The sequence below is a fragment of the Cervus canadensis genome, chromosome 8 (assembly GCF_019320065.1).
Source record: "Cervus canadensis isolate Bull #8, Minnesota chromosome 8, ASM1932006v1, whole genome shotgun sequence".
In the NCBI taxonomy this organism is placed as follows: domain Eukaryota; kingdom Metazoa; phylum Chordata; class Mammalia; order Artiodactyla; family Cervidae; genus Cervus; species Cervus canadensis.
The window spans coordinates 60896539-60913357 of record NC_057393.1 but is presented as its reverse complement, the minus strand read 5'-3'; the positions used below and the strand labels follow the sequence as shown (position 1 = coordinate 60913357).

Genomic DNA, 16819 nt, shown 5'->3' with positions numbered 1-16819 from the left:
ACCAGCAATCTGCAATAAAACTGTTGTAATAACAAGTTAGATTGCTTTCTTGATAATTATTAAGTAGAGGTCTACCAAATTTGACAACATTATACAAAGCCGTTTTTTTTTTTTAACTGCCAACATCATCTGTTAACTACAGTAGTTTCAACCCAGATGTTCCTGAACAAAGGCTCTTAAGAATTAGAGTCCAACTGTTTCCATCTACCCAGAGGGAAATAAATTGTTCTTGCTATTAAATCAGACCCCTTGACTAGAAAGACTGCTCGCTTGTATGAATTAAGCATAGAAACCTGTTGTAGAATTGATACTTTCTAATGTGTTCAGGAAGGGTATGCAAAGATGTTGTTTGGGGCTACTGAAAATGATTCACCCAGGAGTGAAGGGGCAAGGACAGAAGAGACAGCTTTCACTGTGCCCTCCAAACCTAGCTCCACCCTGAAGCACCAGCCCCTCTTCAGTTGTCCAGAGGCACCCTGGCAATGTCAGGTTGGCACATGTAATCAGAGTAGATGAGGATGTGAACACTGTGCACTGGGAAACCAGATCTTTAGGATCTAGGGGCTAAAACGAAGAAAAAACAAAAACAAAAAAGAGATATGCACATTTAGGAGCTCTGATTTAAAATGATAAGCTCTCAAAATGAAAACATCTAGTTAAAGAAGATTTGAACCAGTGGGATTTGTGAGACTCAGTACCAGGAAAATGGAAGTGATTTAAAATGCTCATGAAAAATGTTGTTCAGATTTCCCAGTAGCTTTGATAAAGATGGAGTGGGGAGGCTTTAGAATAGCCCCACCTTCAAACACACCCAAACTCACAATATTTCCACTGCACACCTAAGACACTTGAATGTAAATACATTCTTTCATATGGACAATTAACATCTGCCTAAAAATCAGTAAGTGCATTTTCAGAAAGCATCAGTAAGTGCATTTTTAAAGAAAGCTTTGCTAGTATTATTCATCAGAAATATAAAACGTAAACTGTGTGTTTGTTATGTGCATCCAGCATCAAGTCAAGTCCAGGCATTTTCTGTTGGACTGCCTCCCTAACCTGTCCCGTAGAGAATTCTAGACTTGTCATTGCCTCTGTAGCTTTTAAGAGTTTTAATAGATTTTATGGTCACTGGTTTATTCACATGTTGAAGGATTACTAGTCACTTTCTGAGTCCCTGTAGTAGAAATAACCATCAATGTTGTATTCCTGTCATTATGTGCTCAGTCCTAATTATAATACCCTCAGAAAATTGAATGAATAGGGCTGGTTCTTCAAGGAAAAATATTTTTTAAAGATGAAACTTGAGCCTCTCCATAAATTCTCACAAAATGTTCATTTCTGCAGCCTGGCTAAATAAATCTATCACATAACAATAGAGCCTGCTGACTTCTTTCTGTTCCATGTTCAAATTCAGATGTCTTTCTCTAGAAATCATCTCTAATGATTTCACAGAACTCAAGTTAAACTAGCTGTAGCTTTCATTGGGCAAGAGACCCAGCTTCCTCTGAAAAAAAGTGTTAATAGCTCAGTCATCTCTGACTCCTTGCAACCCCACTGACTGTACCCCGCCAGTCTCCTCTGCCCATGGAATTCTCCAGACAAGAATACTGGAGTCGGTAGCCATTTCCTTCTCCAGGGGATCTTCCTGATCCAGGGATCGAACCCATGTTTCCCGCATTGCAGGCATATCCTTTACTGTCTGAGCCATCAGGGAAGTTCCAGCTTTCTCTTTGCTGTTGTTGAGTCACTCAGTCGTATCCAACTCTGAGACCACATGGACTGCAGCACACCAGGCTTCCCTGCCTTTCACCATCTCTTGGAGCTTGCTCAAACTCATGTCCATTGAGTCTGCGATGCGATCCAACCATTTCATCCTCTGTCATCCCCTTCTCCTCCTGCCTTCAATTTTTCCCAGCATCAGGGTTTTTTCCAATGAGTCAGTTCTTAGCTTCAAGTTGCCAAAACATTGGAGCATCAGACTCGGTATCAGTCCCTCCAATGAATATTCAGGATTGATTTCCCTTTAGGACTGACTGGTTTGATCTCCTTGCAGTCCAACGGACTCTCAAGAGTCTTCTCCAACACCACAGTTCAAAAGCATCAATTCTTCGGCACTCAGCTTTCTTTATGGTCCAACTTTCACATCCATATATGACTACTGGAAAAACTGTAACTTTGACTACATGGACCTCTGTTGGTAAAGTAATGTCTCTATTTTTTAATATGCTGTCTAGATTGTTCATAATTTTCCTTCCAAGGAGCAAGCAGCTTTTAATTTCATGATTGCAGTCACCATCTGCAGTGATTTTGGAGCCCAAGAAAATAAAGTCTCTCACTGTTTCCATTTTTCCTTCATCTATTGGCCATGAAGTGATGGGACCAAATGCCATGATCTTTGTTTTTTGAACGCTGAATTTTAAGCCAACTTTTTCACTCTTCTCTTTCATTTTCATTAAGAGCCTCTTTAGTTCCTTTTCGCTTTCTGCCATAAGGGGGATGTCATCTGCGTATCTGAGGTTATTGGTATTTCTCCAGGCAACCTTGACTCCAGCTTGTGCTTCATCCAGCCCAACATTTCACATGATGTACTCTGCATATAAGTTAAATAAGCAGGGTGACAATATGCAGCCTTGACATACTCATTTCCCAAACTGGAACCAGCCCATTGTTTCATGTCTGATTCTATCTGTTGCTTCTTGACCTGCATACAGATTTCTCTGGAGGCACGTAAGGTGGTCTGGTATTCCCATCTCTTTAAGAATTTTCCACAGGTTTTTGTGATCCACATAGTCAAAGGCTTTAGTGTAGTCAATGAAGCAGAAGTAGAAGCTTTTCTGGAATTCTCTTGCTTTTCCTATGACCCAACAGATGTTGACAATTTGATCTCTGGTTCTTCTCCCTTTTCTAAATCCAGCTTGAACATCTGGAATTCCTCGGTTCACATACTATTGAAGCGTGGCTTGGAGAATTTTGAACATTACTTTGCTAGCATGTGAAATGAGTGCAACTGTGTGATAGTCTGAAAATTCTTTGGCAATGCCCTTCTTTGAGACTGGAATGAATGAAAACTGACCTTTTCCAGTCCTGTGGCCACTGCTGAGTTTTCCAAATTTGCTGACATATTGAGTGTAGTACTTTAACAGCATCATCTTTTAGGGTTTGAAATAGCTCAGCTGGAATTTTATCATCTCCACCAGCTTTGCACTTGACTTCACACTCCAAGATGTCTGCCTCTAGGTGAGTAATTACACCATCATGGTTACCTGGGTCATTAGGACATTTTTTTTTTTTTTGTATAATTCTTCTGTGTACTCTCACCATCTCTTTTCAAAATCTTCTGCTTCTGTTAGGTCCATATCATTTCTGTTCTTTTTTGTGCCCATCTTTGAATGAAACATTCCCTTGGTATCTCTATTTTCTTAAAGAGATCTCTATTCTTTCCCATTCTATTGTTTTCCTCTATTTCTTTGCATTGTTCACTTAGGAAGGCTTTCTGATCTCTCCTTGCAGTTCTCTGGAACTCTGCATTCAGATGGGCATATCTTTGCTAGCTTTCTCTAGGCAGTCTTAAATTTAAGTTTCCTCAAGTGGCTTCACTGGAAAGATCTGTCCATGCCAAATAGCCCAGGATGAGAGCATGACTTTTTCAGTGTGAGGGGCCCTGAATGCCTGTGGATGAGGGAATGGAGAACTACACCCTGCAGCCCTCAGACTGTTTTAAACCAGCATAGAAGCCTCCAGGCTGGTACCCAGGCTGGAGAGCAAAACTCCAGGTAATATCTGGTTAGAGTTCCTCAAGTCACCCAGGCATGAAATACTCCACATCAAATATGACTTTTAACTGTTCCATCAGCTGCAGGGGACACAGAGACACACGCAGTATTTGAAACACATCTTTTGTCCTAACCCTTCTGAGCTGTAACACCTGGTACAATTAAGCCTCAATTACGCATTTATATTTTGCTAGTGAGGAGTGTTACACTTCACAAGGGATGACTGACTGACTGATCTGCTCACCGTGAGAGTCAGGACCTTGCACACAGTGCTCCTGCAGTAGCCAACCTGTAAGCGCGTGGCGTCCTCCACTTCTCTTTCCCCATCTGCCTCCTCTGCCCTCATTTTCCTACCTGGGGTGGGGTGGGGTGGGGGTGGGGTGGGGGGGTGCATCCTCTCCTTTGCTAGTTCTCATGATAAAAAAACACTATCACAGTTTCTCCATGAAAACATCACGTCAGAAGAACTCTGATTTGTGTCCTTCTCCCCTCTAAAGGGGAAATCTATTTGTTCTTGTTGGAAAATCTCAGAGACCTAAGCATTGAGAGAGTTTTGTGCGGCTCTCAGCCTCCTGGTTCCCTACCACTTAGAATTCCCTCTTCTCTCTATTTCTTCTCTGAACCCAACCTTCATACAAGGCACACCTCCAGTGTCCTCTCTTTCAGGAAGCCTTTCCTGCACCTCCAGCCTACGGGGAACCCCTGTCCTCGTAGCTCTCAGCCTCTGGTCCCTGGTTGTGTGCCCTCATCAAACACTCATCAGTGGGCGTACTCATCTGTCTCTGAGGATGGGTATTGTTTTCTTTGGCCAGACTGCAAACTTTCAGAAGGCAGTCGCTGTAGGGAAACAGAATCCTTTCCCTGGCATTTGAAAGTATTGGTATTAATCTTTTAAAGAGCATGCATGCATGCTAAATCTCTTCAGTCTTGCCAGACTCTTTGCAGCCTACGCCCGCCAGGCTCCTCTGTCCATGGGATTCTCCAGGCAAGAATACTGGCATGGGCTGCCATTCCCTCCTCCAGGGGATATCACCAACCCAGGGATCGAACCTGCAACTCTTACGTCTCCTGCATTGGTAGGCAGGTTCTTTACCACTAGTGCCACCTGGAATGTCCTTTAATGAGCATATATTTAATCAAATCTAATTGTAGGTTCTTCTAGAGACAGCATCATGCCTACACACTGGCACAGATATCCTAAGATAATTAAATATCTAGCTGATTAACTGGCTGGTGACTGATGGTAGAATTTTCTAAATAGTGGAGTACACAAAACTTGGAAATGCCAGGATATATTTCTTTCTTTCTTTGTGCTTACAGTCTATTCAGTGGGGCAAAATAGGATGGTGGCAAGAAGGCAGCAGAAGAGGGGAAAAGGACTTTCGCTGGTACTGAGAAAAGTTCTATCATTTTGATTTCAGAGATGAGGAGACAGGGGGTAAGCACCAAGTCAAAGGTCAGGCAGTTGGTAATTGTCAAGAGAAGGATAGGCAGAAATCAAACATCTTGTCCAAATCACATATCCAGCAAGTCGCTGATCTGGGGGTGTGACCCTTGCAACTCCACAGCTCACACTTCATGATATCATACAGCACCCTACTATTCAAACTACTCAAAAACAGGACCCCGTAGTGCAAACATAGCCTCATACCCTAGCCCCTGGCTTCCTGTAGGCTTGGCTGGCACTGGCCATCTGCACCCTCCACAGTCCCTTGCTGAAGAAGATGGGGAGTACGAGGAGAAATGAAGCAGCTTGTTTTCTAGTATTCAGAGAGCAGTGGATGGCGCCCTCTCCTTCAGATCCCAAAACTCCTCTGCCTTGATCCTAGTGCCACACAGACCCAGGGGAAAGCCAGCCATGCAAAAACCAAGGGGAGATGTTCAGTAGTTGCTGGTCCTTAAAAGGAACATGTTAAGGGTATTCTAGGAACGGCCACCACGATGCCCTCAAGGCCATGAGGTATCTAGCCAGTTGTATCCTGAATTGTCTTTCTCTGCATTTGGTGCTTATCTGAAACTGCTTTATGATCCCCAGTGGACAGAGAGCATTAAAGGGCTCAGTACCCCCATGACTTTTTCCTATTCTGATTTGGATTAGGTGCAGAGAGTAGGGAGAGCAGTCGTGAGTTGCCTGGCATAGTAGTGGGTAGACTCACTTCTAATGTCCATAGAGATTGCAGAATACCCTTTCATGAAAAAGGAGAGATGGAAAGGAAGCTCCTACAAAGACACAAATCTTAACATTAGCTTACAAGGTGTGGCCCACCTACAATTCTATGATTTGGCTAAAATCAGAGAAAAGCATCCCAATAGCTAAGCCCAGAGTGGGGTGGGTTAGTCAGATGTGTCTGACTCTTGCATCCCCATAAACTATAGCACACCAGGCTCCTCTATCCATGGGATTTCCCAGGCAAGAATACTGGAGTGGGTAGCCATTCCATGCTCCAGGAGATCTTCCCAACCCAGGGGCTGAAGTGGAAATAAGAGGTTATTCCTGTGTGTGGAGGAATGGGGTCTGTAGGGGTTTTGAGTCATCAGACTTTGAATCAGAATCACCTGACTTACTTGCAAAACAAATGCAGATTTGGGAGGCTTATCCCAGATATAAAAATCTGGAGATGGAGTCTAGAAATCTCTCTGTTTAATAAGCTCCCCAGGAGATTCTTAATTAGCTAGGCTTCAGCTAGCAGCTCCTCCAAGCTGTTCTCAATTGTCTAAGGCCCCAGCATTGGAGGCCTGGCTCTGTAATCTGTCTGCTAGGTGTCTTTGGAAGGGAACACCAGCATCTGAGTCTCAGTGTCCTCCTTTATAAACCAGGGATGGTGATATTCGCAGAAAGGTCACAGGATTGTGGTGAAGATTCATTGAAAGAATGTAAATGATATTTATATTTAGAAATGATATTGCATTTTGTCTAAATTATTGTTTTTGGAACAAAGCTGTGACTTCTGGTGATGCACACGTGGAGGCCAACGGCTCATGCAGGTCTCACCTGAGCCGGAGAAAGCATCACTCTGCTTGAAATGCTTAATAAGAGTTAACCTCGGGGGCCTCCTGCCCTTGCTCTCTTCTTTCCACATCCTATTCTCTTGGGGAATGACCTCAAATTTCACCTATTAATCCTGCCTCTTTATCTTTTCCCTGAATGACTCTCCCAGCTTCTGAGAAAACTCCAAGCTTTCCGGTGTGGTGATCCTACCCTGCAAAGGGGCACTCTGCCAGCCCGGGGGAAGAGCAAATTTATTTCTTTTCATGCTTCAGGATGTTATTGGCTGGATATTGTTTTAATGCCGTGCATAATTACAGAAACGGCTCTGAAAATCTGTATATTTTATCTGTGTTTTATTATACCCGGAATATGCCCCAATTCTTTTTCTTTTACATGAACCAGCTGAAAATATATTTTGGCGTCCTTTATGTCATCTTGAAATTGAATAGCCAATTCTTACTGTAATGAAAATACTTATGCGCCAGCCCAGTGATATACAGCCCCACACTCTAATTACAGCTGTGCTTTAATTAACCTGAATTGAAGAGTCTTATCATTAAACTGCTGGTAACTTTGAGTTATGGCTTTTCTTTAATTTAAAGTAGAAAACACAGATAATTAAGCCTCCAGATAATCAAATGCTTGAGGAGAGCTTCAATGTTTTGGGATGTTCCTAAATCTCATTAAATGTCCTTTCTTTATTGATTATTTCTACCTCTGCTGTATCATTGTGTTAAAGGAATAATAGCAGTAAGTTGAGCATATTCTCACTCACGAGTTTTTCATCATTTTTTTTTTCCAGAAGCTGTACCAAACAAATACTAATTCTCTGACAAGGTAGGTCTGAAGGATTTTCTCCTTCTCAGAACATGTTGTCAACATGAAAATCAACCAAGGGGAATATTTACAGACTGGTGTCCAGCTTTTGAGCCAGCTCCAGTGGGCAGAGGAGTTTTACACACCCACTATGTCAGAGTGGGCTAGCTCACCCATGGAGGGGGCCAAGCCCCAATGTAAATGCAAATTTGGCCAGTTTAAGACATCAGGGAGGAGAAGGTCCTTGATTAAACCCCTCCTTACAGTGAACTGGAGCTACTTAGGCCTCAGTAGAAATGCAGGTCCCATGTTGGTTTAACAAAGTTTCAAAAGAGGTTGTTAATCTAGTTTTTATGTGAGAAACCATTTCTTTGCAACACTGGCAACTAAGTTTTAATAAAGTAAACACTGTGTAGGACAAATATGTGAGTCAAACTGACCCCAGAGACACCCCAGCTGGAACTTTCAGACAGAGCACTCCTAACCCTCCAGGTTAACACTGTTAAAATGAACTGTCTCAGTTCCCAGAAGCAAAAATGAGAAGCAGGCGGAAAGCAGGGGGCCACGGGGTGGGGGCTCCGGGGGACAGATGAATGGACTTCCAAGGGAGCACTCAGGTTGATACCAGTCAAGTCAGGGAGGCTCAACAGCCAAAGAAAGGGGCTTTGCATAGCCCCCCCACCACGTCCCCAGGGCACAGGGCTCCTCCAGGCCCAGGCAGGTCTGCTGTGTGCCCAGACCACCCCTACATTAGACATAGGTGGCTTCAACTGCCTTCTTATAGAACCAGCTTCCAATACAAGTCCTGAATCCTCCTGGGCTTTCTATCCTAGGCAGTCCACGTTCCAAAGTAGAGAAAATCCCCTGGGACTGCCTCAGGGCTCCAGGACCCAGTGCCTCTGAATGGTTAACTCCTTTCTAGGGCAGAATGAGAAACAGCTCTCAAAGAAAGGAACACACGGGAGTTACAATAGGGCATCCGTTTTCAGAAAATAACTCCTTCGGAATCAATTACCTATCCGCTTTTCCAGTCCATTTAGCATTTAAACTTCCGCATTGAGACAGGGTGAGAAATCTCAGTACACAGTCAAACGATTTTGGATTGCTCAGGGTCTGGGCCTGGGGACAGGCAGGATGCACCTGCTGTGCTCACTGATGGAAGTCACTGACAGGTAAACACCAACCTCCTGGGTGCTCTGGCTCCTCTCTGCTGTTCATAGAACAGAAAACTCTGAGGAGCCCAAGAGCCCCCAGGACTGTCCTCCTCAGGTCGCCCTTTCCAGAAGGTGGGTTTGGTTTGCAGGCATGCAGACAGCAAAAAGGAATATCTCTTCTTCCTCAGCCCAATGAGTTCCTAGATTTTCCTGCTTCATCACAGTTTTTATCAGTGAGACTGAGTTTACCAAAGTCTTTGCTACAGTGTCAAAGGATGGGGCTGCATGTTGCAGCATTCCCAGTCTGTGTTTTCATGGGGACAAAGCATCTGTTTGACTTCTGTCCAACATGTGAGCTTCTAGGTGGGGAATCTGAGCCATCATCCTGGTGAAAGCTTCTTGAGGTCTGGGATACCTGGAGCTCCTGACATCATAGCCCTTAAATGATCACCTGTTCTACCTTAAAGGGTCATGCAGGCTAGGGCTACCCCTTGCTCATATCCATCCTGCTGAGCCAGTAGAAGGAGACACTAAGGCTTTTTATTGTTATAATGTGGCAGATGTCCGTCTTGGGGCTAAATTGCTCAGGACTATTAAAAGCCTCTTTGCGTACATTTGGCTCCACACTCCCTCAGCAAATACAGAAAGCACTTTGAACAGCAGCTTCTTTGATGTCTTTATGATCTGACTTGATTGAAAGAAATTAAAATTTCTTTCATCAAGGGGCTAGCAAGACTTGGTCTTGCCCTGGTAAAATCAGAGGCACGGGTTCGTGCCACCCTTCATACAAGTGTCTATATCACAGGGCCATAATTCAAGACATGCAGGAAAAACTGCAGTTCATAATTTAGTGCATATGAAGGATCCAAACCTAAGATTCTCAGAACTGGAGGGAAAAGAAAGTTAGCAGAAACCCCCAAAGCAGGGGCCATATAAAGACCAACTTTCCCCTTCATTGCAGAAGGCTGAGCACAAGACACTGGTAATTTTCAATGGCCGCACTGTGCTGGCTACTGGTGAGATGTTTTTCCTGCAAGGGACACATTGAATGTTCGTGAAAGCCAAAGAGCATACGGTTAATGGTCACTTACTCACAAACAGTAGGGAAGGACAGACCCACAAAGGCACTGGAGAGATATTCTGTGTACATTTCATTTGAGACTCCTTCCAAGTAGTATTTCTGCCACGTGTCTTCCTCAATCTAAGGGAGAAGAACATAGGAAAAGGGTTTAAGATAGGACAGTAGACTGTACAAAGTAAAACAGGGTTATCCCATCTGGCAAAAAAATGAATGCACTGGTTGGGCAATGGTGACTCACTTCAACAACCAGGAACACAACCACATGGCCATGTGACACTTTCCATGACCCGAAACTCATAGACTAGCTATCTACTCTAGAGCACCACATCTTCCTATATGATTTCTAAGAATGGGGAAGCATGGGCACTCACCACAATTGATACAATTTTTTGGGAGCAATTTTTGTTACCAAAATTTAGAAAATGCATACTCTTTTTTGTTGTTGTTTAGTCACTAAGTCACGTCCAACTCTTGTGACCTCATGAACTGCAGCACGCCAAGCTTCCCTGTCTTTCACTTTCTCCTGGAGTTTGCTCAAACTCAGGTCCATTGAGTCGACAATGCCATCCAACCATTTTATCCTCTCTTGCCCCCTTCTTCTCCTGCCCTCAATCTTTCCCAGTATCACGGTCTTTTCCGGTGAGTCAGCTCTTCACATCAGGTGGCCAAAGTACTGAAGCTTCAGCAGTAGTCCTTCCAGTGAATATTCAGGGTTGACTTCCTTTAGGATTGACCAGTTTGATCTCCTTGCAGTCCAAGGGACTCTCAAGAATCTTTTCCAGCACCACAATTCAAAAGCATCAGTTCTTTGGCACTCAGCCTTCCTTATGTTGGCGCTATTCCTAAATTAACTCTCACATCCATACGTGACTACTAGAAAAACCACAGCTTTAACTATACGGACCTTTGTTGGCAAAGTGACATCTCTGCTTTTTAATACACTGTCTAGGTTTGTCATAGCTTTCCTTCCAAGGAGCAAGTGTCTTTTAATTTCATGGCTGCAGTCACCGTCTGCAGTGATTTTGGAGTGTAATACTTTTTACACAATTCCAATTTAAGTATTCATAGCAAGAAAAAAGTATAGAAGTATATACATACATATGTACAAGAACATCTTTCTATTTGTGAAAAATTAGAAACCAAAAATGGTAGGTTTATACCATGCGATACAGGAAAGCAATTAAAAATTATGATGAAAATTTCTTCATAGAGAAAATTACATTAAAAGACACATTACTAAATAACATATATAGTCTGATTCTATTTTTTAAATATCCTATAATTAACTAAAAGTTTGTAAAGCCATAGAAAAATACAGAAAGCTTCATACCAAAACAATAACAGTCGTTATCTTTGAGACACAGAATGACTATGAAATACAGAAGTCTGTAGATTTCTGTATAGTCTGAAGGCTTTTGCAATGAGCATTATGTATAACACAAAACAATGTATCTATTTTTACTTTGGGGAAAAAGTAAATTTCTCCAACCCTAACTTGAATATCACTAAAAGTTAAACGTAGTTTCAGAAAGGTCTCAATCCCAACTTCATTTACACGTCTTTTTTCCACAATTAATCAAGTTCAACTGGTTTTCCCAACAGCCCTCTTCATGCTCGGCATTTCTGGAAGGGATTTACCATGGAGTCAACCATTTAAAACTATATAAAGTGAACAGCAACAAGAACACTGAGCCCCTTTGGGAGCTTGGGGATGTCATGGAATCCCAAACCAGGAAAACAAGCAGTCTGTGTGGTTCTTAGGTATCTGTAAGCTGCCACCTCCTAAATTCACTTCTACTGGAGGTTAGATTAGGGGGAGGAAGAAAGAGAGCTTCCCAGCCAATCAGTAAAATGACTCTTAATAATGTCCTGTGCTGGTAATGAATGAAATGTATCTTGATTATGGCTCAATAATCAGTTAACTGGGGGAGATAAAAAGAGACTTGGAAACAGTAGGAAATGCACACCTACTATCTACTTGGTGACACTCTGAAATACAAAAGCTAGGAATAATTTAGAAATAAATTGACTGCTCCCTGCTTCTCTGCTATTTGTCTGCTTTGTGCTAGGGCTGGGTGATTAAATCATGTGGGTTAACCCCATTAGTTTGAGCTGCTTCTAACCTACTCCCACACATTAGACATGTACTATGCAGTACTGCTGAGTATGGTTATTCATCTACACATTAGTCTTCCCCAAAGTGGGGGTCTTTTAAAAAAAGAAAACAAAGAAAGGACTCAACCACTTCTATTGCTAAATTTTATGATTTACTTAAAATTAACTGCTATGTGTTTAGCTAAGCACAAACTTTTTAATCTCTCCCATCTATAAGACTTCAATTTATTTTTCCAAAAACATATTCTTGACTTCATAAGCAAAGGTCATCAATGCTAACGAATCTAAAGAAAGTTTAGTCTGCATTAGTAAATAGTTTGAAATATATAATATTTGGGACAATATATTATCATAATTTTTATTGGTAAATAGGATACTACCTGATGGATTGCCAGTTATAAATCCTTATAGTTGAGTTTCATGGGCAAATAGTTTTCTTGAAGTATAATTCAGCTTATTTAGCAGAGACATTCCTTTTATAATATATTTCTTATGTTGCTAATTTAAATATTCTACTTGATTTTTAAAAAGGATGAAAATATGAAACTTTATCTTAATTATTATTAATTGTTGACACTATTCCTAAATTAATACGGTTTTAATTTGGCTCTTTTGGTTATGATCACTATTTTCATGCTTCTATGGCCTAATGGAACTACCCTTGAGACCAAATTTTATTGTAGGTTCATCATTAAACTTCTTAAATTTAAGTAGAAACAAATTCTTTGTAGAGTATCAGTATTACTGTTTTTTGAAATTAGCATACACTTTTTCATTGATTCATTCTTTCAGCAAATATTTATTGAGCATATTCTGTGTCTTAAGAGTCGTTCCAGTTACTGATTGAATTTTATCTAAACTGGCATACATTTTTATTTGCCAGAAAAAGCACAACATATACTTAGTATCTGCCTGCAGTGCAGGAAACACAGGAGACTTGTGTTCAATCCCTGGGTCAGGAAGATTCCCTGGAGGAGGGCATGGCAACCCACTCCAGAAGGGGTGACAGAGGATGAGATGGTTGGATGACATCACCGACTCTACAGACATGAGTTTGAGTAAGCTCTTGGAGTCGGTGATGGACAGGGAAGCCTGGCATGCTGCAGTCCACGGGGTCGCAAAGAGTTGGACACGACTGAGCGACTGAACTGACAGCAGATTCTCAGATGGTATCTACAGGGTGAGGTGGAGCAGCATTGAATGGCAAGTCTAAAAGCTGAGGAGTTTAAAGTCATTGTCATAACCCTTTCAGATTTCTGTATCTTTAACACAGTCTCCTTATTGATAACAAGTTTTTCAGGTTCTAATAAATGTTCCCATAAAAAAGAAAACCCCACTGAAAATGACTTAAATGGTAAAATGATAAATTTTTTGTTGTGTGTATTTTACCACAATTAATTTACAAGATGATACTAAACACTTAACACATTTTAATCCTTAAGGGCAAGAATGACAAGTTGTGACAGATCAATGACAGGAACAGGCCAATCACATCAGGAGTGTCAGGGAGCCAGCACCCAGCCTTATGACACTGTAACATGTCACCAGCTGAGACAACAGAACATCAATCTTCATCCCGAGGCAAGGGCTTCAATTACCCCATCTTATCAAAGTTTACTTTTATAAGTCTCAAGCATGGCACCTTTCACTTCTTTTGAAAAGAGCCAAAGCAAAAGTGCACATTCCTTTTACTTTTGTCAGCAGTAATAAGATACATTATTAGAAAAGGAAAAATTAGTGTGAAATACATTGAGTTTAAAAACTTGGCACTGTTCAATGACAGTGAACAAAGAGATCTAGAGAGAGTACAGTGAGTCATTGTCATTATAAGTCCCTTTAACAGACGATAAAACAGAGGCACAGAGAAGTAACCCACTAAAGGTCACAAAGCCAATGAGTGGTATAAACAGGATTCAGAGCTCATGCTATTAACCACCCCCCAAATTATCTCTTGCTAGAGACTGAAGAGGTAAATGTATAAGGAAGCAATGGTACTAGGATTTTGGTGGATTTGGAGGGTTTGCTAAATATAAAAGGTTTGCTAAACATTACCTAAGAGGAAAATACCAGAACAGAAGCTCCTCAAGCACTCAATATCTTAAACCCTGGAGCCCCTGACTTTGTAAGAAGTCAGTGAGAAGTAATATTGATTTTAAGTTGAGCTGAAAGGAGAGTTCAGGCCTTCTCTCAGAGCACGATGACATCATTTCTATTCTATAAAATGGAACCATCCCAGCCTACAACTTCTTTCCTGAAATAGTACATGCTGTTCTCCACATTTGTGTTGTCGACATATTTTTAACTGTAATGTGAATACATACTTTCCAGCAGAGAAATGGAGGAATGGGAGCAAAATGACTTAGGTAAAGGTGCCAAAATTAATTTGCCAGCCATTCAGTAATCAGTCAAAGGCGAAGCATTTCCTGGGGCAGCAATTTCTCTGCTGGCTGTGACATCAGACTCCTGCTGCTTTAGAAGAACACCTAGCAAAGATGAGCAGGTGATGTGCTCTGGGTCCTTATTCATCAAATACTCACAGATCTTCAGTGAGAAAAGAGAACCGAGCCGTGGGGCTCGCTCGTCCACACTTCTCATGGTCTTATTTATCTGCCCTTCATTATCTAATTTTTCAACCAGTCTAGTTCCATCCCTTAAGTAAATGGTTGTACACCGATCCATGGGCTGACGGCTTCATCATCAAAGGTACCATCCAACTGGAAACATCAGCCTTGGCTCTGGGGGAAGTAACACCTTCTTGATCTCAGATTCTGCATGTGTTACTAATGGTATGTCAGTAACGACACCTTTTATATTTTATGCCTTCTCTGATTAGAGTGAAACTGTGTTTCTCTAATGCTAACAACCCGGTGAATGTGAAAAATCAACCTTCCCAGCTGGGGTATGTTATGATCACTGTGATTTCTGTTTCCAGTGAAGAGTCTGAATAACCATGTTGATTATGGCTAAATAATTTTGCAAAAGTCTGTCCCTACCTCCAGAGTCACGTAAATGATTCCAAAGACCATCATACCTCAACCCTTACTTAATTGAAAACAAGTACATTGTTTTAATCCAAATATATGTTATGTTGTGCACATCAAAAATAACGAACTAAGAGGAAATTATAAAAACCAATGACCATTATGTTAATAGCTGCAATAAGAAGAAGTGAGTCATAACAAACACACCAGCATCACCTAAAATTGAGAGTAGAAAGCTATTGTAATAGCAGGTATTTATCACATTTATGATTTTTTTAAAAAACCCATCCAAATTCTTGATATTCTTCCTTTAAAGGATGCATAGCTTTCAATCATAAGTCTTAAGTAGAATCAACTGCATCTGAATATGTGTGCATATAAATTATAGAGTACTTTATCTCTGTCATTTGTAATGTGACAGTCTAAAACACAGCGCTGAGATAGGAACTGGCCAATGTATCTTTAATCCCACAAAACATATTTATTCCCACAAAAAAGAGGGAACCGCCACAGGATGTGTCAAGCTCTTAATTACAATTTGAAAAAAAAAGGGATCAGCACTGGTGGGCTCTAGGCTGGTCACTAAAATGAGTGGGGTCCTTTGTCCACATCCCTCAACAGCATGCTTTGCCACTTGGAAAAATTAGATTCAATGCTGCATCTAATCATTTCTTGCTGGAAAGAAAAATGTTAAGGACAAGTGAATGTTAAGAAGACTATCACTGACACAATTCCTGGATCGTCTCTCTCCTCCTTTATTTCCCTCTATGTTCCAGTGTTAACAAACTTGCCCCAGTTTTTACTAGTGGGCATGCAACTCTTCCTCCCTCTCTTCCTAGCCTCCACACTGTTCTATATAAGCACAAGTCCTAAAATTGACTCATAGAATTAAAAACAAAATGTTTGAGTCTTACTAGCTCAGGTCCTCATGGGTGCCAGAACAGAGAATGCCTCCCTGCACAGCTTTCCAAGGGCGGAAGAAACAGGTGATACAGTTGAAATGACAGGAAAGAAGCAGAAGAGATGGGAAACCAATGGTGATTTGCACCTTTTCAGAATATATCTCTCCTCTGCGCCAAATTGCATATCAACGCTGTACTTCTTGGATGTGGCCTCAGGCCGGCTGCCCTTCCTAGAGCGATATTGGATTTCAGGGACCCCATAATGATTTGGCATTCCACCATTATGGCCTATTTCAGATCGCATTTTCCAGAATGAGAGGATAGGACCAAAGGATCTCAGATTGTCCAAAGGCTTCAGGATAATGTCAATTAAAATACATTATTTGGGATTTGATGGAATACCAGATAATTGGTTGCTTCAGCATTGAAAGAATAAATAAACAACTCCAAAGATAAATTTTAGGGTGGACTTGAGCCAAATCTCTTATTCCCAGACTAGTGGGCTGCAGACTATCAAGTGAGATTTCTTCCATCAGGCATTATGGGGGAAAAAAAAAAAATCAGTCCACGTGAAGTGTGCAGAGAGAGGTTAATAACACCACAGAACACAGGGCATTTCCCACCTCCACCCCACCTCCCATGTTACTCCAGTTCAGATTATTTCTGAAAACACAGAAACAAAGAATTCCAGAGGAACTGCAGTTAAAGGATGGGTTAGCAGAAAGAGTGATATAAGAACTTTTAAAAAGAATTACTACTTATAATTTCAGAAAGTATCACCTATGCGGCAGGAAACTGGTAATGTTTTTCAATATATATTTGTCTACCCTTTCCTTCTTTTCCTCTTCAATGCAGAAAAGGTATTTATGCTTAAGTGATGTCAGACCTTTTTAAAGATGGGCCTATTCACTATCTGTCCAAATAGAACTTGGTTTTGCAATCTTGATAATAGTTAAGAACATTCTCATTTGTACTTCAAATGATAAGGCTCTTAAAATACTACTAAAA

At 41.3% G+C, this 16819-nt stretch overlaps 1 protein-coding gene across 9 annotated transcripts in view; it reads right to left on the bottom strand.

Moving 5' to 3' along the window:
* The window catches only part of KCNMA1 (potassium calcium-activated channel subfamily M alpha 1), a 748747-nt gene that overhangs the window by 167735 nt on the left and 564193 nt on the right, over positions 1 to 16819 (bottom strand). For all 9 annotated transcript variants that reach the window (XM_043476447.1, XM_043476438.1, XM_043476446.1 and 6 more), the window contains one exon: positions 9824 to 9933. In XM_043476447.1, coding sequence (XP_043332382.1) covers positions 9824 to 9933 — 110 coding nt within the window. The remainder of the gene's footprint in view (positions 1 to 9823; positions 9934 to 16819) is intronic.